The sequence below is a fragment of the Lonchura striata genome, chromosome 6 (assembly GCF_050655825.1).
Source record: "Lonchura striata isolate lonStrDom1 chromosome 6, ASM5065582v1, whole genome shotgun sequence".
Classification (NCBI taxonomy): Eukaryota; Metazoa; Chordata; class Aves; order Passeriformes; family Estrildidae; genus Lonchura; species Lonchura striata.
Genome location: NC_140708.1, coordinates 24949055 through 24972805, shown reverse-complemented (window position 1 = coordinate 24972805; position 23751 = coordinate 24949055). Strand labels below are relative to the sequence as shown.

At 39.4% G+C, this 23751-nt stretch overlaps 2 protein-coding genes across 8 annotated transcripts in view; one reads left to right on the top strand and one right to left on the bottom strand.

The window, feature by feature from the left end:
- PLCE1 (phospholipase C epsilon 1) overlaps positions 1–7231 on the top strand; it is a 154305-nt gene extending 147074 nt beyond the window's left edge. For 6 of the 7 annotated variants that reach the window (XM_085583639.1, XM_085583638.1, XM_085583642.1 and 3 more), the window contains 3 exons: positions 854–1015; positions 1171–1389; positions 2132–7231. In XM_085583639.1, coding sequence (XP_085439765.1) covers positions 854–1015; positions 1171–1389; positions 2132–2293 — 543 coding nt within the window. In that variant the 3' untranslated portion in view covers positions 2294–7231. The remainder of the gene's footprint in view (positions 1–853; positions 1016–1170; positions 1390–2131) is intronic. The other variant, XM_085583637.1, reaches the window with a different exon arrangement.
- Positions 7232–8172: 941 nt separating this feature from the next.
- On the bottom strand, positions 8173–23733 carry NOC3L (NOC3 like DNA replication regulator). Its single transcript, XM_077784636.2, has 21 exons — positions 23708–23733; positions 22335–22542; positions 21829–21955; positions 20045–20202; positions 19877–19933; positions 18743–18873; positions 18152–18313; positions 17340–17433; positions 16970–17145; positions 16627–16755; positions 16043–16174; positions 15592–15672; positions 14952–15052; positions 14446–14518; positions 14310–14373; positions 14151–14222; positions 12995–13176; positions 12632–12760; positions 11933–12030; positions 10355–10439; positions 8173–8693 (listed from the first exon to the last, which is right to left on the bottom strand). Exons 1-21 carry the CDS (start codon positions 23714–23716, stop codon positions 8562–8564), a joined length of 2400 nt encoding a protein of 799 aa, XP_077640762.2. The 5' UTR covers positions 23717–23733; the 3' UTR covers positions 8173–8561.
- Between the last annotated feature and the right edge of the window lie 18 nt (positions 23734–23751).

The following is a 23751-nucleotide window of genomic DNA, read 5'->3' as shown; positions in this document are numbered from 1 at the left end:
AACTACAGCACTGCCTCTGTCAGTGTATGCTGCCACATGTGTCCTCCCAAGCCCCATTCCTTCAGAAAATGGGTACAAACCTGCCTTAGCACATATGAAAATTATGCTGTTGTTCTGTCCTGTTATGGGAGTACCTCAAAGCATTATCCATAATTTTGAGCCTTTCTGCAGACAGCAGCACCTCAGAGCTTGGAGCTAGGAATGAAGCTGCAAAGCTGACTGGAAAAACAAGGAGCAGGTCCAGTGACAGGGTGCAATACACAGTCCATATTTACAGCTTATGAATCCAAGCTGTGTTTCAAGTGTTCCAGGGCTTTGGACAGAAATGCATTCTCTGAGAAGAGGGTTCAAAGAGGAATTCTGTCTAAAATCTGCAGGAGTCATTGAAAAGGGAGAGTGAGAAACATGCAGCCTTCACACCACAGGAAAATGTTTTCTGAGATTCTGGCTCTCTAAATTCTTTTAACTTTAGTGCAGGGACAGGAAAGAAAAGAACTCTTTCCACCTTCTCTCATCATACTGGCACCATTACATGAGAAAGCATCATTTTGTATACATAAGGGAAGGATTTAAGGGACCATTTTTGTGACATATGATGCCATGCAAACATCTCCATTCCTCGCCTACTATGCAAGGTATTTCAGATGTCAATTTTAGAAAACATGAGTATTTACTAGCATTATTATTAAATATTAGCAATTGTGGCTTGTCAAAACTCTCTTATAATGCATTTAACAAAATGGAGCTGAGGCAACCACAGTCTCCAATTTCCATGTAATAAAACCCTTGTGTGACCACAAGCTATTAGTTACCTCTCTTAAGTAAATGAAATTGTCTGTCATTTTCTCTGTAGAATTTAAATGAGAGAAATGTCTTTCAAGAAGCAAAGGAAGAAGCAGCTATCAGCTCTGAGGATGACAGCTTCTTTGTTCAGGTACATGATGTCTCCCCAGAGCAACCACGCACCGTGATCAAAGCTCCACGCCTCAGCACGGCTCAGGATGTCATACAGCAGGTAAGGCTGTGTGCCCACCTCAACAGGGGGGCTGGAAGTTGGTTTCAAACAAGCTAAGGTGGGATTTGTTCTCAGCACTAGCTGAAGAAACGGTTTAGTAACCTGAATCTGAGGGAATGCCTTGGTTTTTGTTTTGTTTTTCTGCTTTTAAACAGACTCTCTGCAAAGCCAAATACTCCTACAGCATTTTGAGCAATCCAAACCCAAGTGATTATGTGCTTTTGGAAGAGGTGACTAAAGAGCCAGCAAACAAAAAGTCTTCAACATCTAAACCATCTCAGAGGATTCTCTCTGATCAAGAGTGTGTGTTTCAGGCCCAAAGCAAGTGGAAGGGAGCAGGAAAATTTATCCTTAAGCTCAAAGAACAGGTTCAGGTAAAAAATGCAGTATTTTGCAGCAGATGTTATAGATGGTGTGTGATCAGCTTAATGGGAACCTGCTTTCCATGTAAGGGAGAGACAACTGGCATGAGGGCAGACGGAGAGGACAGACTACAGCAAAAAGCAGATTTCCTCTTTTCTCTGAACCTCCCTTAGTTATTCCTTTGCAAAACTGCATCATTTACATTCCACAATATGATTCCCTCACAGCCTGCAAATCCAGAGCAACCTTTATCTGCTACCAGCTTTCTGTTTCTCAGAACTTTCTGGCCGTGCATGCCATGTTCCCTGTCACAATAAAGGATCATTCAAATGGGCAGAACTTAAAAGCTAGTGGAATAAAGTCCCCTTTATTCCTGGCCAGTGAAAAAGTTGTTCTGTTGCTTTATCTCAGGCTTTAAAAAATGGCAGGAATGAAGTACATGCCTGCTGGGAGAAGGAGCTGTGTTCTCCTTTCCAGCAAACACCAATCCACAGCTGCTGTTGCTTTAAAGTAACTGTATTATAAGCACACAGACCACCAAATTTGTTAAACATATCTTTAACAATGCATAACTTTTAATTAATCTATTCAGAACAATCAGAAGGAAGAGCCTGGATGAAAGCACAGCTGTACTGAATTCCTTAGAGGGAGGCCTGCTCAGCAGTGTGTCAGGTGTTTTCATATTCATTCCTTATTTCCCAGAGAACGAGCAGCTGTTAAACCACCTCTGCGATCTTTTTTTATTTTTTACAGGCAGCACGAGACGACAAGAGAAAAGGCATCTCCTTCACCAGTGAGCTGAAGAAGCTGACCAAGTCGAGCAAGCAGTACCGGGGCTTCGTGCCGGCCGCGCTGTCGGACGGCGCCCAGGGCCGGGAGGAGCGAGCCGCGGCCTTCAGCGACAGCGCCGAGTAATGCGGCAGGTACGAGCCGCCGGCCAGCGCTGAGCAGCCTCGGTGCAGCTGGCACAGAGAATCCTGCTCCCAAGCGAGCCACAAGGACTGGCAGAATGATCCATAAACGTACACGGGCGTGCACAGGCACGGTGACATCAGGAAGGGCTCCAGGTGAACCACAGTGGTGCAGTTTCACTCACTTTCTCTGTCCATTTAAAACAAAATGTTGCATCCCAGTTGTTTTTGCAGTACTCATTTTTATCAACAGTTGTGCTTAAATAGCGATGCTCTGTTACTCTTTTGCTCTGGGCCACGGCAAATGGAAGTGAGCAGTAGAGCTTTTATTGTTTTTTGTTATGTCCAGATAACAAAATCATCAGGATTGGTGATCTTTTTTAGCTAGAACAAGTTTATAGCGTTAATTTCTGTCTGTGGAAATTTTGCCAGAAATGTTTAAACATTTACACTATCCTTTCTGTATCTCTTCAATTTCTTCCATCTTGCTTGACTTCAAACAACTGAAATACACAACCGAGACTGTCCCATTTATATGGAGCTAGTAAGTGCCACTTGCCCAGCACTGTACACTAACCAGACACTTGCACAGTGCTACTACAGCACTGTGACAGCAGCTGGGAAGTTGCAGCTCATTGCAAATGAAGAAATTTTTTTCAGTGTTGATCATCCCACCTCACAAATGGCCCATTTAAGATTACATTTTTTTTCTGTATACATCTAATTATTAAAGCATTATTTGACATGAACTGTAATGCTGCTGCTAAGTCACTGACAGAATTTAATCAGTTTTCATTTGCAAGGTATTTCAAATAGGAAGGGATTAATTTGATAGCTTATTTCTAGGTTGCTATAAACCCTCTAATGCATTTAAACAATTTGAATTCAAAGAAAGCAAAGCAAATTATGGGAAAATCAGAGTCACTTTCCTTCTTCTGCATTTGGTTGGGTTTTTGTTGTGCTGGGGGTTTGTTTTGTTGTTTTCTTGGGGTTTTTTTCCCTTTTTTTTCTGAAACCAAAATATGGAATTTACATGACTGAATCCTTCTGCAGTGCCTTTGAAGGACCCTGCTGCAGACTGAACTGGTCAGAACTGTGTGGCTTGTGCAACAGATGCTTAATCCAGACAATGCTGCTGGATTAACATCCAGACTCTGGGAATCCTAAATGGGATACTGTAGATGGGAAAGATGCCTGTCAGCTCTCCAAGATTCCTCTCTTCCTGTTTCTTCACATCTGCAGATTCTCCATAGGCGGATGGAGAAGTTTTCTTGGACTGTATGTTGTAAACAAACACGTGTCATCACCCTCCCCTTTTTAAACAAAAGATAATTTTAGCTTGTTGCCTCTAAGGAAGCTGAAGGCAGAGAAGCAGAGTGGTCTTTTATGTGTATTATATTTAAATAACGCACTTTTACCTGACGATTACTGTTAAACACTGTGTTAAGTGATTGTAAAGAGATTTAAATATACTGTAACTTCCTTTGCATATCTGTTTAACTTTGGTGAATATACACAAAACACTCAAAATTATTTATGGTTTCTCTACATTAACAAAATAATGTACAATAGCTGAGTACACCTTACTGGTAGTGAGACCTTGGCAAGGAACAACATTTTCTTCTTATAAATTTAGTTTTCCAGGCTTGTGTTTAAAGACAGAATATTTATGATCATGTTTTAAAGTGCATACCATTGTATAGTATATTTATCATATACTACTTTTTAGAAAACGCAGATTTTTTTTATCTTTCTCTGGATTTAGAGGAAAAAAATATTAGAACTTTTCTAGTTCTTTCTTTTCAGCACAAGATGTTTAATACCCAGTACTGACCAAATTCAAAACAATGCATTAATAAGTGTAATATTTCAAAATTTTGAATTCAAACCACATTTTTCCATGTAGTCAGGAACTGTCTTTTTACTTGTCTGTTAAACCCAGAGAGTATAAAGGACTTTACACAATAACTCTTGACAATTCTGTTTACATAGAAACACTGTTGTGAAGTTTTATGTGTGCTGATTTCATCTTTTGTTATCTAAGTTAGTTATGGTCGTCTCTTTTTTTTTCCTTCCATGGGAGTTACTGATGTGTTTAGTTATTTAAAATAATCCATTACAGGGGCACAAATTAAACAACTGCTGCCATCAGCCATCCCTTTGATCTCCACAAGAAATGTGTCTGTGGGGAACAAACTACTCTGCTCATGTTTTTGTTTCACTAAAGCAAGCCCTAAACAAAGGAAAAGAAGTTACAGGCAGTATGACAGCTAATGCCCCCACCATAAATAAGTGAAATTAAAGAAAACAAAGTTATTAACTGGCATATAAACAAGCAGACAGAACCTGCATTCTGTCACCAGAAACTGTGAAGTCTTTCACTATACACTACGGAAAATACCTATAAAGTAGCCATTTACCAAAGCAAGAACTGCCCTCTTGAGGTCACTTCCAGCTTTCAGAAAAAAAGAACCAGAGACATAAAAAGGTCAAATTTCTCAGAGACCATGCACTTCCCACTGCTCATCTTTCACAAAAGTAAAGTTTTGAACTTATGTACCAAAGCAGCATTTTGCAAATCAGCAACATGACTCAACTCAAGCCCCAGTTCCCTGTGAGGGACATGTGCTCCCTGCCCAAGGAAAAGACTGAGCCTGAGCAAAATGTTAAGTGACAACTTACACAAAGTTCTATGCACTTTGCTTTGGAATACTTTGGAATTACTGGGAAGTACATCAACCTGCTGCACAATTCAACTACTGCAATGATTTTTGAAAATGTTTCTTCATTCTCTGTTATTCTAAAACAGTAACAGTTTGATGTCACTGAGAAATTTTTCCTGGCATTTTAAAAACAACACTTAATGTCCTGTAGTTTGCCCTTACCTGTTTGGCTTTTTCTTTTTTGTTGGTGCGTTTTTTTGGGATTTGGGGGTTTTTTATCTTTATAGGCTGTGAAAATTTTTACTATCGCCTGTAATATCACAGTATGGCAGACACCCTTGCTAATTAGTTGGATTCAACATAGAAAGTTCTTATACCCATGTTGTCATCCACTAGGGCTTTTCTGTCACAGATATAAAAAAAACAAAAAAAAAAAATCATGGGGAAGCAAAGGGGACACCAGTAGTCATGTCATATTGTGCACCACAGGCCTAACACTAGCCTGAAGCCTTGTGGGCATTTAAAATCAGCAGTTTTGTACTATTTCTGCTAACACAATTTTTCTAGCTGTGGAAATAGCTTATTTAAGTATCTCCATTATCAATCACAGTCAAAACCTCCTTTGTCTGCTGTTTATCACAGTGAAAGAGAATAGCAAAATATTTGGTTTTTTATTGAAAAACCCTAACTTTGTAGGCCTGTAGACATCTGGAACTGTGTACGGTTAATGAACTTGCTCCAGTATTTTCATTAAAGTACATGCATCACTTAATTTAAAGTTTAGGTATTGGCAAATATTCAGGTAAACTTTTCTTGGTGAAACATGATACACTTTGGGGTGAATTTGGGAAAGAACTGCACTGCTCTTCCTCTTGCTGGTTCTAAGTAGTGGAAATACAATACAACTTGAAGCATTAAAGAGCAAGGGGGAGTTGTTAACTTCTGTGAAAGCTCAGTTAAAGAGCTTTCATGTGCTAAGTTGTTATGCTAATAGGAATGTTTATTCTGTTTAGCCACAGATTTTATTTCTGCAGGAATCTGTCCACACATTCCTATGACAAAACTGACAAAAATAACTTCATCTTTTTCCATGCTTTTGGCTGAGTATGGACATAAATTAGGAAAATACATTCATTTTTACACTACAAACTATTTACAGGAAGCAGCTTCCAGGATAAAGTTTGAAAGAAAGGAATGTAAATAATCAACATCTTCCAGAAACATGCAGTCTCTGAGCAGTAGCAGGCCTTGCACTGCACACTTTTCAGGTGGAAATCTCTTGCTTCTCCTGCTCTGTTGCCTATTGACAAAAACAAAAAAACTTTTTATTCTGTACTATTTAAAAACTGCTACTTTTCTTTCCCTGTGCAGTACGTGGTGCTTGCAGTGTGTGACTGTAAGGGCCAAAAGCTGGGCAGTGCCAGCTCCTGTGTGCACGCAGAGCTCTGCTTGTAGGAACTGGGGCACTCTAGGAGCTGCTTCCTCTGCCACCCAAAGGCTTCCTGGTCCTGCCCCACTGACCCCAGGAAGAGCAGTCAGGACACTAAAAAATACTATCTCAAGTTCTTGGTTTTTTAAGCCTAGTGACACCCTTTTCCTTGCTTACAAATATTACTAGGTGAGGTGTCTGAATAGCTGCTTTTAGGAAGGTGTCTGCTTCCAGAACTCACAGGCTTTTGAGAATTAAACATTTCAACGTGGAAATATCTAAGTATTTCAAGAACATTTTCTCTTCCATTCGTAGTTTATTTTTCAAAAAGAGAAAACCTTGCTGGTAGCTTTACAGGCTAAGTCTGCAGCTTCTGATCCTCAGCTGTCTGTTCTGCTCTTCAACTGCTTCAATTAACATCTGATTTTTAATCACGGTCTGTTACTATTCCACTAAAAAACTCAGTTTACTTTTAGGGTAGCCCACTAAATGTAACAATGATGGCAATTTTTTCCTGTCTGTGATGAATATTTTGTAACTTAAATAGTGATAGACATTTGGCAGAGTTAGCAAATTAAACACAAAAATAAATAGCAGAAAATAGATTTTGCTCCAATAGATGTGTAAGCTCTTCAGAGTGACTTGTACAGTTGTCTTCCTCTGCCTCTTCAAGCATGTCAAAATATTCTGACAATGCAACATCACTATGTGCCAGTCTTTTATGTTTGGAGACTATCTAAAATAAGCAATTTTAAAAGTGACTTTTCCACCTGGACTGTTTTCTCTCTGCTGACTTGAATAAACTGTATTTGTATATGTTGTAAAAAAATAAATGGTTTAAGAAGTTGAATCTTTGTTTTTGCCTTCCTGAACTGACAAAGGTACTGACAAATGGCCCCCTTGGAATGTTGCAGAATTTAAACCATGTCTGCATTTGCAAACACTTAACAACTAAACTAAAAAGAACTACTCAAAATGAATGGGAATGACAGCCTAAGCAGACAGAAATGTGTATAATCACCAGTATTATGCATGCAGGTTTGTGGTCCACATAGTAAATATAATACAATACATAGGTATTTTATATGTATAATACAATACATAAGTATTTTCTAATCCCTTAATACACAGATGTCTGTTCTAAAAATGTTTGTAAATTTAGGTTTAATTACTTGGAAGTTGTGAACTAGTGCAATCAATACTGAAAACATATTAAAAGAGAAATAAATTATTTGCAAAACTATCTAAGAACCATAAATCAGGATAAAGGATTAAATACCTTAGAGAAAATAAGATTATTTTCTGACTTAAAGAAAAGCTTTCTAAAACTTGTAACATTGCCCTGTACAACGGAATTCACATAAAGACAATACTCACCTTTAAATTATTTCATATATTTCACCTGTTCTTTGAAAAGCCAACATGCAGCTGAAAATGGATTCAAAACCAATTAGACAATAAATAATATTTGGAGACTGTGGGGAGAATTACCTACCAAAAAAAAAAAAACCACAAAAACAAACATTCTTACCTTGTATTTGTCCAATATTCTTGACAGCAATGCTTTATTGAAGACACTGCAGTAGATCATTCAATCATTATGATAGCTTAGAACTGAAATTCAATATTCTTAATTTGTTAATGTCAAGATTCATCAGAGAGGAAAAAACCACCAAATTTAAAATCATTTAAAGATGAGATAAATAGTTAGAAGACATCAGAAGAAAAACAGGAAAAATGCAATATATATTCCAAATGTCTAGGTAACTTAAGACACCAAAAAGTCAATACTATGTTAACATTTTCAAAATATTTATTAAGTTATCAACACAACCCAGTGAGTTCGCAGAAACATGTATGTCTATATTCCATTATAAAAACTAGAAAAATACATAAAGAAAAATACAATTGTGCATGGTTGCAAACAATTCTTAAATTACTTGGGTTTGTATATTTTTAAAACACTGACATGACAGTTCATTGTGATTCCTCCAGCCTCCTGAACAGGAGCTTGGTGGTTAAGGGGACAGGCCTGTAACTGTGTGAAAACTGCTGTTACATTTTCGTGTGCTTCTATATTCACACAAAAGCCTATTTGTGTTCCTTTTATGATGACTGGTTCTTTCAGCCAATCTTTCTCCATAATTAAGAATCCAAGTGAACTTGATTGATAGGTACATTTATGCCAAAGATGATTTCTTCAAGTGCTTAGCAAAATCCAAGGGTTTGTGAGCAACAGTCTCATTGATGTGTTGTTGAAGCTGTTTGTTTAGTTCTTCATCTACAAATGAATCCATTTGCGAGAAGGTATCCTGAAAATTACAAAACACGAGTTGTATTACTAAACAAGGCCATGTTGTCCATGTCTACCTTAGTTTAGCAGTCTTTCTCTCCCATGGTCCCAGTCATCTACACCAGACCTGTTCAACTGGCAAGCACCGTGCCAGGCACTTGATAAGCCCGTGGGTTTGGTGAGGCTTTTCTGGTTTGTGGTAAGCTGGGCTTTAGAAGATCACCTACTACACACAGCCATGGCTGCCAGCTCGGGGTGGGGAGGTTCACACACTGCCTCCTGTTCAACACACCTTACAGACACAAATCAAGCACAGTTTGCTGACACCACACATTTGTAAATCAAGCACCTCTGACCAAAGGGCAACAATGCTCACAGCACAGGCTGTGACTCAGAAAGGAATCCCCTGACTCTTCTGCCTCCAGCCACGCCTGGAGCCCTGCATTTTCCTGGCGCTCAAAAGAAGAATGATGATCATGCACATGATTTAAACTTCCCTTAAAGTCTTAAAATTTCCAGAGCCAAGTACTTTGTGCACTCATGGAGAAATGAGTGCCTCTCTTTAGTGGTGTACAGGGCTCCAGTTCAGAGCTTCTGTCAAGAGCAGGGAGATGCTGACAGACTGGTAGCCTGGCACACAAAAGACAAGCAGATCACAGAGGGTAAAACTCAGGTAACTGCCAAAATTTGTTAAATGATCCAAACAACCACAGAGCAGGCAAGACCCCAAGGTAATTTCCCCACCTAGGTCCATTATAGCCCTACAGTCACTTTGTGATCTTGCTGTTCCATTGTTTCTGCCCCCTAAAGGAGCTTGTGCATTTCCTTATTCAACCCTTATTTCTCTCCCATCTGCTGTTCTCCTCAGCCTTGCTCTGTCAAAGCTGCTCATGTAACTCCCTAGCAGGACACATATATCAAGGAGTCATTATAAAACAACTAAGTAAGTTAAGTACAAACACATTTTCAGAAGTTACTTCTCAAAAATGAAAAAAAAACCCACTGTGCTTCACCTGACATGACTGAGTTACAAACTGGAGCACTGACAAGGTCAATAGGTTATAATGTTTGCAGTAGAAAGAAGGGAAATTATCACTTTTTAAAGAACACACCACTAACTGGACATTTAATGGAAGCTGGCATCTGGAACACATCCAGCACTGAGGATGAAACGCTTCCCCCATTTCTCCTCTTCTTACATTAACTCTTTGCTCCCCTCAAATCTCCACTTTAAAGCTGTAGTGACACTAACAGGAATCAGTATCCCTCAACACACTGAATCAAACGCTCTGGAAATCCAGCTGTCTTGGCAACTGCCCACACTGGGGAAAGAGCTGGCTTTTTGCTTTTTGAACAAACATTAGTTCATCATTACAGAAAAGAGCCAAGAAATCTGCACTGAACCACTGCAAAGTGCAAAATAACAGCTACCATATTAATCTTGCAATGTTAACTGATGCTGTGGGAGGTAGGACTATTTATACAAGCTATTTTTTCCTTCTTTATACTCAGTCCAGTCTTGGATCCAGTTTAAAAAATGTACTTGATGCAAAAGGTACAGAAACCAGAAAGCTACACTGAGTGTGCCAATGCCTGGGCACTGCATAGTGAGCCAGCAAATACAGGTTATATTGGTGTGTCACATGGTGAAAAAAGGACACAGAGCAATGAGAACAGTACCTTTCTTCTGGGTGTTACTGATGCAACAGGAGGATTAAAGGTCATTCCTTTCACACAGTATGCCTCAAAAAGTTCTGTAGCAGACCTACAGTAAATAAACATGAAAGAAAAATGGCATTAGAAAAATATAGCACTGGCCCAAGAGCAGCATCTCACACACACCACACCCTCCCCCTCCATCATATTTTAGGAGAACTCCTCAGAGTAATGAGCATCACCTGGAAAAGATCAGCAGCCAATGGCTAGGAAATAATGCAAGTCAAATTAAGTATAATGCATCTAAATACATACAAGAAAACTGTTGTCCTCGCAGAGCTCTGATCTGTACATACTTGAAAAAGGGGGAGGAAAAAAGGTAGGTAAAGATGGTCTAGCTGACACAATCTGCCAGAATTTTCAACAGTTCCTTGACAAAGGGTTTTATGAAAAAAACATCCATGGGAGAACAGGACCATCACAGAAAAAACGGGTTAAAAGACAGGAAACAGAGTACAGCAGTCTATGGTGATTTTTTGCAAGGGCAGGAAGAAACTGGATTTCCATAAGATTTTTTCCAGGACCTGCAGTTTACATCATGCTCAAAAAAGAGCTGGAGAACACCAAGTTATTTCTAGAAGTTATTTCTAGTAGTAAGAATGAGCTACCTTATAGAGAACTGCAGACTGACTGTATGAGATGATCAGTAAAGTGGCAAATGAAATTTAGTGTTGGAAAAAGCAACTCGTCATAAAAACAGTAGGCTCTGAGCAGACCACTCTTGTTATGACAGAAAGAGGTATTGAGCAGGCTGTGCACTTCAGCTCCCAGAGCAAGAACCAGGGGCTGTTAAATGAAGCAAACTGGCACCAGGCTCAAAACAAAAGAAAGCAGATCTTACCATAAGGAGCTGTGGACTCACAGAGCCCTTACCAAAAAATGCTGCATTTGCACAATATGTGCTCTGATTCAATGGACATTGAACAGTTTTATAAAGAACTCCATGGAGAGAGAGGTACTAACAGAAAATGGTATCAGGTTCAGGAAATCCACCAGGCTGAAACCTGTCAGAGGCCTGCTCAGAGCATGGGTCACGTGTATGCCCTGGTTTTACCTTTCACAAGGCACCTGCTGCCTGCCACTGCCAAAGACAGGATGCTGAACTAGATCTTAGTCTGAGCCTGGATGGCTTTCTCATGTTTTGACCTACTACAAACCTTACACTGCAACTTGGGTTCTAGTCTCCACTGGACAGCCCCAGTTTAGCGATCCTGATCCATATTCAGTGATCCATATTCAGATCTGGGCTGCTGCTGAAGGCATTTTGCTCCCAGGGAAGAAAACACTGCACTTTGAGATGCTGACCCTCACAGCCTGGCCACAAGTCTCAAAAGGGTAAAGAAAGGAAAAGAAAAAAAAAGGAAAAAGAAAGAAAACAAAAAAGAAAAAAGGCAGCCAGCATTCTGCATTCTGTACTGGCAGAAGAAGAAAGAGTTTGAAGATCAGAGTGTTTAATTATTTTTAGGAATTCGTTTAATATAGTATAAGCAACAGCTTCCTTTCAGGGCCTGTTATAAAAAAAGGAACTCTTTGATAACTCACCTTTGGCTCAAATCAAGCGGAAGAGCTCCTGAGCCTTCAGTTGGAGCTCCAGCAATAAGGTGAGATGCAAATTTCTGCACTGTTGGATGATAATGTCTCTGAAAGAAAGGAAGAATGCAGGCAGTAGACACACAGTAAGGGATAATGCATTTATCTATAGAATCTCATGTTTATTTCCAATTCATAAGATGGAAGGTCTGCTTCTATCTTAGAAACTGAGTACCTTAAAATCAGTTTGTGGAATTAATGTAATGCATTTATTCCTTCATAGCATGCTGTGAGCATGACTCTCTCCAGTTAGATAATTTCTACTCCCAGAAAACAGGGACAAAGGGCAGAGAAAGCCCTCTCCAAACCCTGACTGGAATGACAGATCAAGATGTCAGTTTCTCTTGGAAAAAGGGCTGGACTGCAAGGGAACTTAACAGAACTAAAAAGTCTCCAAACGACTCTAATAAGGCAACCTGCAGTATGAACCAGTGTGGTATTATATTAAGGGATGTGTAACATCCCCCTTTGAGCTCATCCTTCCATAGCACTGTGTTGGTCTTTCTCTTCCACTCTGTTGAAATAGGCTCATATGGGCCAAGATTTGACAGATAAGCCTGAAGACCTCTGCTCTCCATCTGTGTAAAGCACCTAAGCATTGACCATCTATTTACTGCTGTTACTTCCCAAATCCCTGAGTTACTCACAAACCTGCAGTAGATGCAGCTCCCACAGTGCTGTGTTCTGGGCATTGCAATGCTCTGGTTCTTCTAATTCTGGGAGATAAACTCCACTGCCTTGAGATTCGTTGTCTAGTAAGAGGTCCATCCTTGGGAATGTCTACAACACAAAAAAACCCAGAAACTGAGTTGTTTATATTACCCACCCAATTAAAAAGTGGTTGAGTCAGTTTCAGGATTAATTCCACTTCAGTCAGTTTCAGCAGCATTTAAACGTATTCTGTTTTCATCATTCTTATTAAAGGTGCATTAAAATTTTTGCACAATATAATTTTAACAAAAAATTCCATAGCCTTTAGCCAGTATGCTAAAAATTTGAACAAGTAAAACTTACTTGCATGAATACCCTGTTTGTTGCCAAGATCCCAACACTGGAATTTGGAAGTACATGAAGAGCAAGGATGGAAAGTCGCTTTAGGAAAGCAAGAGCTCGTTGCTGGGAGACTTGCTTTCTCCTCTTGGCAAACATGACATCCAGGCACTGCAGCACAATCCCTATGTCCTCGTTGCTGCCACCTCAAAAGCAGAATTTCATACAAAGAGTAAAGAACCACTTCATGGACATACATTGTGTACCCTGCTACGAGAACAGCATGAAAGCTGGGAGGCTCAGACACCTCTCATGTGATGCAGACATTAAGCATCCACACTTTTTTGGTCAAAATAGTCCAGCTTTGAACAGAAAAAAAGTACCATTGTTTCAGTGCTCCTAAGAGAACACTTGTTCCATCAAAAGTATTGAATCATTAAACACTGCTTACTAGTGTTATAAACAATGCTTATTAGCATTAAGCTACTATTTTAAACCTAAATGCATTCATTTTCTATAAATTATTAAAAAGTTAAAAGATCTAGTCTTTTACCCATCCAGAAAAGCAGAAGATTCTTAATAGTTTATTTCTAATGAATCCACATTTCTCAAGTAAATTAAAATTATGTTAATTTTAAATTTTATAAATCTCTTTTTAAATCAATTATTCAACTTCTCAGAATTACTGGAAAATTTGGATTTAGGACATAAAAATGTTATGATAAAAATCAGAAATATATACTAGAAAACTTTAAAAAGCAAAATTTAAATTTAAATTATTTTTAGAATTATACTGGAAAAATCAGGTGTTTCTTCTTTACTGGAGACAGAATTAGAGAAGAAATACAAGAATTTTTAAATTGCAACAGAAATAAATAATTATAAGGAAGTAAAAAACTGAGGTCAGACTAAATGCTTATCGAAGATCAAGTATTTGGCATTTCCTAATGAAATTACATGATTAGAATCTGTTACCATGTATTGGAATAATAATTCAAGTATTTGTATTGCAGTAATGCAATATGCAACTTGAGAAAAAAAAGTAAATTAAACCAAACAATAATCTTCTCAGAAATCAGATCTCTTAAAAAAGTGCAATTTATTAATGCTACATAAAGGCTTTGATAGCACAGAAACAGAATAAACATTATCTAGGTGAACAGTAAAAATCTGGAATTACCTGCATGTAGGCTGAACAGTGTCTTGTACAGATGTGTGTAAAATTTCATTGGATCAATATTAAGAACATCACCTATAAACATAATCCCAAATAAACACATTTACTCCATTTATTTATCAGGCAATATTAAACAAAAGTTTGATTTTAAAAATCTCCTACCTTGACCAGAGAGTATATGAAAAGCACTGAGAATGCAATGAAGACTCTCACGATAGCTTAAATCCTAAGAATAAAAAAGTGATTAAATACTCAAAATAAAGTAATTTTAAGAAAGCTGTATTAAAATTCAACTTACCCCAGATGCAATAAGAGAATGAAGAACAATCAATAAGTCATCAAAAAATTCCACATTTATGAGATGAGCAAACCTGCAATCAAAGAGATTTTCATTTTTAAATTATAGACATTATCAACTGAATTGCCAAGATCCACACCTTAAAAGTAGGCTAAAACAAATGCTGAACACTTACTACCTTCACAGGAAAGATTAATTCAGCTCCCAACATGATAATCATGGCTTTTCTAGAGCATTAAAGACATGTTTGTGTCCTTTAGCAATTAAATAATCAGACAAAATAATGGAATCACATCACAACCTGTGGCATTTGCACCACATTAATTCTATCACATGAAATTTCAAATCACATTGAAATGGTTTTGGAAACAGAAAACTTCAGCAGAGAAATAAAAGAATTTCAACTAATTTGTCAGGGACTATCTTTTCTCACTTTCAGAGACAAACATTTCTTTAGTGCTTTATGTCTTTTCCAACACACACAAAAGAAGGTAGTGAATTCTTACTTTGCAAGACCTTCTAGCACAGCTGGCAAAAGTGGAGACTTCTGAGCTTTCTTCAAGATCCTGAAGTAAGTTACAAATACAATATTCAAGGTCTCTGTGTGCTAAAGGAAAGAAAACAAAATTAAATACTTCATCATGTAAAATAGACATTTCTATTTCACTTAAACTCAACTGAAATGCTTTTCTGTCCAAGCCCACACTCAGGCCTCCCCCAACCAGTCCTGGCCCTGCCATCTCTGTTCTTACGCTGTAGAACTCAAGTCCCCCAGTGCCCTCCTGCTCCTGGCTCACTCCTGGCTGCAGCCACACTCCTCCTTTGCCTAAAGGCCACTCTGAGAGGCTGTAGCACCCACTACACAGTGTCCTATAGAACAGGGCACCTGGAGGACATTTGTCAATGGGTTCAATACCATTTTGAGCAGACAGCATGAAGGGAATAGGAATGGTTACGTTGGCCTTCCTGGCTAAACTGAGAGTGTGGTTTACTAAAACCTAGATCTCTGTCACAGGCAAGGTGTTAGCTGACAGCATGATCTAGAGATGTGGAATGCTGCCAGGTTGGGATGGAGGGAAGACAGTTATAAAAGGGTTAGGAGCTGCCACTCTGCTAAAATAGGGAAATAATGTCTAAATTATTTACCAACTTCAGTTTCTTTTGTTTACTTTCTGATGCTTCTGCTTCCAGGAGTTCTCGTTCCAGTTTCTCTTCTGCTTTCTTCCACTGAAAATATACAGTTGACTTTAAGACACCAGATCCAATGTTTCCAACCAGTCTGGATATCCAGGTTGAAAAGATACCCAGAGAATAAATTTTCCATGCTTGGTGAATTCCTTAAGTCACCCTATGATTCTACAGGGTAACCCTTGTCCTATCAGAAACAACCAATCAAAAGCATTATCACCACAGAAAAGAGGAAAAAATAGGAAGATAATTAAATTCCCTCTAGAACCTCATAAATTTTCAAGTACAATTAAAAAACTGATCACTGATGCTGAGAGTTAACAATGGCAACAGTAGATGTGCAATCATTGCTGGAACAAATTGCTACATAAAGTAACAGAAGTAGAGCATGAGAAAGCACATGTCATACCTTTCTTTGCATTCTGGAAAGGTTTTTTCTTTTCTCTTTGTAAGTCATGAACTTTTTCTTTGGTGCAATGTCTTCAGAATCTTTTTGTAATTCTACTTCCTTAATTCTTAAGTGAAGAAATGCTTTTAACACCTATTATAAAATAAAATAAATACAAGGAAATATCATCTACAACCTGATAGGAACTAAAGGTAAGAAATCCTGAATTCCATTCCAGCCAGTGGGCTTTGCTGGTCAAAGGTTCTTTGTTTACTCCCCTCCTATTCCTTCACACCTGTATCCCCGCTGCCAGTTCCTTCCCCAGCACTGTCCATTTCTATCCATTCTTCCATTTGCCTCTCCCTTCAAGTCTCCCTGCCTTAAGCCATGTCTCTGGCAGAATCTTATCTCCAGCTCCCAGTTTCCCTCCCTTGTCCTGTACCTGTCTAACTCTCTGGCTCAGCCTAATCCTGAACTGTCTGAGGTCTGACAGAGTGAGGGAATTCTGCTTGTCTGTAGCCAGCAGCTGCAGTAACTTTAACATGTGGGGATTTTTGAAACGTTTGACAGAAGAATATTGTGAGGTACAACAGAAAGACTCTTACCTCAGGTCTGACATCGTAATTTCTACCCCTCACAAGGCCAGAAATTACTTTAACTACACCAAGTGAAGCATAGCCCAACTTGTCCTGTTTAAAGAGCTTCTTAACTGCCTCAACACACAGTTCAGAAATCTGAAAAGTAAAACACAGAAATTGCTCTGTAAAGTCCAGCACAGCAGCTAGTAACAGACAATACTCCTGGTATTTACTAATTATAAAGTGCACACAGCCTGTAAAGCAGTGAACAGATACAGGCAAAAGATGTGGATATTGTGAAATAAAGCTCAGAAATAATTATTTTTCACACAAAACAATAATTTTTTTCTCTAATCAGAAAATCACTTACCTTTTTTGATGGATCATTCATGAGTGGAACAATGAGAACAATAATATTATTGTGGAAGTTGAAGTGGGGCAAGGCCACCAGCAGCTCACACAGACACTTCACTGCTACCTCTGCTAGACCTTTATATGCCTTTAATGAGATGACATTGCTTTTCTTCGATTTCCTTTGCTTCCAATCTGCACAAAATATTATTTTTAGTGATTACTCTTCAGAATGATGGTGATATTATAAATATTTAAATTTTTAGTGATTGAAGGCGTACTTCATGCAGGTGCTATCTCAAAGACAGAAGGTACTATTCACGCAGAAGAAGGAAACTGCTGCAAACAATTTTGCCTTTACTAGGAAAAATTAGAAGTGTTAACTGCACCTTTAATTGTTTGCTCCAGATTTTCCAAGTAATATTTATACTGGCTTACAAGGCCTTCCTCAAATTCCCTCAGTTTCTGTGTTTCTTTTTTAACCTGTAAACATAATTGAAATGAATTTTATTGGAAATCAGCCAATGGTGAAAAAAAAAGTTTTAAAACAAGCATCAGATATCTAAGTAGCTTTTTCTTCTGGACAGACATTTCTAGAAATGTATTAAAAACAAAACATATCTGCATTTGAACAGATATGTTCAGAGGGCTTTTTCCAACTAGGCTTATTTCATTTATAAAGCTTGAAGTAACATTATCAACGAGATGTTATTTTAAAACCATGACTCTAAAATGCACTAAACCTATATACAAAAAACCTCTAAAAATTGGTTTAAAACAAGCTACCGTGCATTTGTTCAGCAAATTGTTGAACACATTTTAAAGAAATCTATGCCAGTTAAGTGACAGCATTGCATAATTTTTACTTTCTTTCTAACTCTCTATAGTGCAGGACCTTATTCCAAGGTTCATGAGGAAAGTCACCCAAGTTTGATATACTATTTTCAGACACTACTTTTCCCCTCCATTACTACCTGCATGTCACCTACTTATTGAAGGAAGTATGTAAAAATTTAATGCTCAAAACCAAAACCTCTTTTCCTGAAAGTGTCACAGCTTTAGAGCTTCCACAAGTATTTGTGCATTTGTCCCCTTTGCTGAAAACCAAAAATTCATATTAAATAAATCAGTCGTAGTATCTGGCATAGCTAAAAACATTCTTAACTGCTTACATACACTATAAATAGATTTGATATTTCACCTTGGTAGCCTTTTCTGCTTCGGTCAGAGGCCGAATTTTGTACGAAGGTGCAATATCTTTGAATATCTCCATCAAAGACACCATAACCAGCTTCCTAACAATCACAGCCACGTTAGGATCCTGTTCCATCAGCATGGCACGCAGCTCCTTCAGCTTCTTAATCTGATTGAAGAAAATAGGCAGACATGAGATGAAACCAAGGGACAAGCACAACATACATTAACTCAGCAGTTACTCAGACTCTACTTAGCACTGCATAAAGAGCCAGGAAATGATAGATATCCCAACAAAAATCTAGTCTCAGGAATGTTCAAAATATCCTGCTATTACAAACTTGCACAAAACTACAGAAAATTATTAGTGTATCCTGATGTATTGAGAACTGTCAGATACAACCCTGAAATCAGAGCTTACATAAGGGTCATGCTTAAGGAACAAGAAAAATAATGAAAGCGATACAACACTGACCTTTTCCTTGTTCTACCCATATATTCTTGTGCTTTTGTTACTGTTTGCTCATTCAGATCTTTGTTTCTTGCCTTAGTGAACAACACACACACTTGTACATGCAGGTTAAGTAAATGTACCTACATTGCTGTCTGGCTCTGAGAGAATGGAAGATGCTAAGGCAGCTATGTGCATCTTCCTCTCCTGTAGCTTTTGTCTCCTTTGAGCAGCCATTTCCTCAGGAGTGAGAACAGGCAGGGGTTCCTCATTAAAGTCTGGCACAGATGTGAGAGTTAGAAAAGAGGGGAAGTCATTTAACAAATACCATGTTGCAGATACTGCATTTCAAACAGGTACCCTAGTAAGGCCACACAAGAAGAGAGACTAACACAAGAAGTTCCACAGTCAAAGAAGCTTTAAGAATGACTTTGCTAGATCTTATATTAACCCACAGATTCATTCCTGCTCCACTTCAAAATGTTTTACTTGCAAAAAGAAGTGGACTAATGTTTTTGAATCTGCCCATGGTGTTCTCCAAGTACAGTGGGAACATATAAACTCAATGTATTACCCCAACCACACCAAGAAGCTGTAGTGCTCTGCAACTTATTCACCATTCATTTTTTCCTTCTTCACCATTCACTTTTTCTCTTAAAAATACAATTGTTTTTGTTTGTGTTTTCAGAGTATTATTTTGCTACAAGTATCTCCTTCCTCAACTTCAGATTATAGTTAGACAGTAAGGACCCAGAAGTCACAAAGTTACTTGAAAATGACCATCAACTCAATAGCCAACTGCAAATGAAAAATCACAGTTTCCTGGTATTGATGTTTTAAGTGAAAAATTTTAAAAACAAAGACAGACAAAGCCTACAAAAGTCTGTGTCCTGAACTGCATTTCAAAATGATCTCAGAGTATTCAAAATAGAACCATATAGATATTCTTTATGTAAGATCAATATTTCCTTCTTACTAGCAAATATGACACAATGGATAAAAGGAACTTCATGCAAGCAGCAGTTCTAGGCAAAAAATGAAAATAATTTTGAAGAAAGACAATCTGAAGCCAGCCATTCCTGAGATTCTAAGAGATAAGAGTGCAAGCTTTGAATAATGATAATGCTTTGGTGGCAACATGGTAATGAACATATTCAAAAACATATTGAACAAAATACACTTCAATTGCAAACTTCCTTGGGGAACAGCAAAATACTTTTCAGGTATGTAAGTGATTTTGAAAAAAAACACCAACAAAAAGCAAACAAAATGTTTTATTACCGTCTGCTTCCTCCGTATCTTCTGTGTCCTCTTCTTCATCATGTGCAACATTAGGAACTGCAAAAACAGAGTATCTAGCATCAAGCACATAATAAACACTGTGAAATTTCAAATAGATAAATTATATACTTCTTGGCTACTATACCAGTTCCAGAATCTGTGTCTTACCCGGTTTTTCCACAGCTTGAGGAATTATGCCACTCTTGTCTTTGATGGGGAGCAGATGGATGAGTTCTTTTTCTGGCTCTGTTTGCAAACGTCTTGGCACCTTCTCATATTTCTCAATCACACTTTCATGTTTTCGTTTTTTGATGTGAACAGGTTCACTTAAAAATACAAGGCAAACTAAATGAACCAGCCATGTAATTAGACAAAGAGCCATGCCTGACCAGCTGGATTGTCTGCCTCTCACCCAGGCCAGGGGGCTGTTTCACTTGTCCTTCCCTCCCTTCTGTGCTCCCCCATAGCACAGTGGCTGCCCTGGCAGGGCTGAGACCTGTTGAACCACCCCAAGCAGTCCTGCCATCAGGGACTCCACCAGCAACCAGCAGGACCAGGCTCCTCTCACTGGGCAACCAGTCCAGAGCCTTCCTTCATGTCCCACAGCCTCTCCCCCCCTCACTGTGTCTTGACTTTCCAGGTGAGGCTTAACCAGGACATGGCAATGAGTGGGTCAGTCCATTTTTATCTACCCTACTCCATGGCTGTTTTTACCATTACTATCACTTTTCTACCCTGCCCACTGGCAAAGCCTGTGTCACACAGCTCTCTCCAATGACAGCAGCAATAACACAGCGTGGTGTGGCACCCTTCACAGGTATGCTCCTGAGCTACACATAAGTGTACAAGAGGGTAAGTATTTACTCTGTGCTAATATGAGCACACGATTTGTAACTGCTGTAATATCTGACAAGTTTTTAAGATAGATTGTAGATGATCTCCAATTTAAGGGAACACTATGAAAGGAATTAAAAGCCCATAACAGTAAAACAGGTAAAAGAGCAACAACTTCTACTGTTTTCCTACCAATCTAAAAACATTCTGGCATAATGAATGTAAGACACATAGAACTACACTTTGCAAAATATCTCTAAATAAAACCACACAATAAATTTTGAGTTTTGCAAGACTTTAAACTTATGTCACACCCAGTTAATTTGGAGAAAGGGAAAGGTTTAAAACAAAATTCTTCTAATTCAAGAATTTGCAGTGTGGCTACAAGAGACCATGCAGCACAACTGCAACTTAGTACATAAAAGACATTTATGCCTTTCCTTGGAAACTAGACTAAATTATTAATTACTAAGCAGAATCAGCATTAACAAATCAAAACCACATTACAGCAGCATAATCAGTCTTTTCACATCATCAAAAAAGGCAAGCTAAGATTTTCAAACAATCATGTAACGAGACAACTCTGTAGAAGTGTATCTGCAAACACTATTCTACAACTAGAAGCACTACCTTTCTACATATGTCACTGTGAACTCTACTCAATACCTTGGTCCACAAAACTGGCAACAAATTTTTTGTATGAATGTTTTAGTGCTGCATGTGTTTACAGACATGGCTTACAAAACCCTTTTTATTTTTTCCCAGCAATTTGCAGTGCAATATGTAGAGTGGTCCATAATCCAGGGAATGTCCTGAACATTCTATGTAGAAAAAAACCCTCTATTTGCAGATTAAAGCATTGCTTTTGTTTGAGGGATGCTACAGCCAGGGACCTCCCAGGAAGGAACACTTCAGAAACAGTGACCCTGAAGATCAGGCAGAGCACCTGAATGCCCTGGTATACATTAATACTGAAGTACTGACAGGCTGAGGAAGCACTAAACCAGAGCTGCAAAGAAACACTAGACTGAAAGAGATCTCCTGATAAATGCATTACTTTACATATTAATTACATATTAAGCACACAAGGAGTATGAAAAGGAGACGTTGCAACTCACTTAGAAGAAATATCTCTGGTTAAAAAGGATGCTTTTTGGGCCAGATCCTCCATTAATTTTAAGTCATCTTCATCCATCATGTCCAGTGGAAGAGCATCTTCTTCTTCTTTTTCTTCCCATTTTTTAGCTATTTTAGAAGACAACGTTTACAGATTAAGATCCCATATATATAGTCACCCTTGTAAACCTGCCTACACTTTTGAGACCATTTAATGCCTTACTTCTACCTGCACCTACTGACCTTTATGCATATGGGTTTTGTTACCCCAGAAAACTGCCCCTTTACTATAATATCCAACAATGATCAGTGCAAACACATTTCTACCATCTTTAACTGACAGTTTTAGGTGCCAGAATGGCCACATTTTGTATTTTTCACAAGTCTCACATTCTTTCAAAAGAAACAGCAACTATCTGTATACAGAAAATGAAGTATTGCTTTCTCCAATTTTACAACAGGAAGCAGCAGGATATTCGGTAACCCCCAGACCTGAGCAAACACTTACCAACTTGTTTCTTCTTGCATTCCTCCAGTGGAAAAGGCTTTCTAGAAATAGCATCTCTGACAGCCTCCCTTAGCTTCTTTTGTTCTTTCCGATACTTCTTAGCAGCACTCTTCTGCTTATACTGTTTATTCTTTAATTTATTATCAAGTTTTATTTGACTAGTTCTCAGTAACTTGCGAAAACTTGGAACTCGCTTTGTATTTTTTCTCTAGAAAACAAACAGAAAGCTAGAAGTCACTGACGTTAACAGGATTTGCAAAATTTATTCCACTGTTTAAGATCTCAGTGTTCCTATTTCTATCAGGACTGAACAACGTTTCTTGCTAGCATTATCATCGATTAGCATAAAATTTACACAACTGTGTTATATCTTTGAGAAGAAAGCACTGTGACAAATGTTTTACAATAACATTCTCTAACAACTTTTTTGTTAAACCCTATGTCCAACACTTTTAGACACATGGACACTCAAGGCATGGCACACAGCTTGTTAGGGCGCAGCTCTTTGTGTGCTCCCAAGCACGCTGTTCTCTTCTCAGGGTGCTGCTGCTCCCCAGCACATGCTAAAGTACTTCGGGGGACTTCAACGACCAAGGCCACAGCCTCGGGCAAATGTCCTCCTGCAGGGCACCTCCCCAGGCTGAGCTTTGGCTTTCTCCTGCCTGAAACTCTCCCGGCCAGAGGCTGCGAGCTGCAGGCTCACAGCAGCTGTACAGAGCAGGGCTGCGGGGCCAGAGCTCGGGAGGCACCGTGGGCTGGACTCCGGGCACGGGCGAAGCCTGGCGGCCCGGGGCAACACACGCGGCCCGTGCCAAGCCGGCAGAACACCTCCAAGGCTGCTCGGGAGGGAATGGACAGGGCAGGGATGGGCTTGGGAAGGCGAGGTGTGCAGAGAACCTGGGCAGCGCAGCGCTGATAGGGATGGAGTGTCCCTTTACAAAGGGGACGAGTGGCTGGCTCAGTGCGGGGTTCCCGAACCCTCAGCTCGGTTGGAGCGTGGTGCCAACAGCAGCAAGATTGTGGGATCACTGCCCGTAGGGCCGGCCACGCGACGGGCCCCTTCCAACAGAGAACATGCCGTGAATCTGTGAATCGGAATTTCTGTCAGCTCAAATTTAGCTTCCCTTGCTATGCTGGATTATCTGGAGAGCGCTGAAAGGCCAGCGTTCATCTCAGGGCCAGAGACGAGCCTGCGCTGCGCCGCCGGTGCCCACGCGAAGCGCCCGCACTCCGTGTGGAGCCCGGGGGCCCGGCCGTGGCTCGCCGCCCCGCCCGTGAGCGCGGCTCCCTCCCCGCGCCCCTCACGGCCCCTCACGGCCCCTACCGGCCCCTCACGGCCCCTCACGGCCCCTCACGGCCCCTCACGGCCCTACCGGCTTCATGGCGGCGGCCCGCGCGTGCTCCGGCGCCGGAAGCG

Coding starts and splice junctions, on each gene's coding strand:
- NOC3L (XM_077784636.2), bottom strand. Junction 18,874..19,876: donor AGATACGGAGGAAGCAGACG/GTAATAAAACAT, acceptor CATCTGTGCCAG/ACTTTAATGAGGAACCCCTG. Junction 14,374..14,445: donor ATTCTCTTATTGCATCTGGG/GTAAGTTGAATT, acceptor TTTTATTCTTAG/GATTTAAGCTATCGTGAGAG.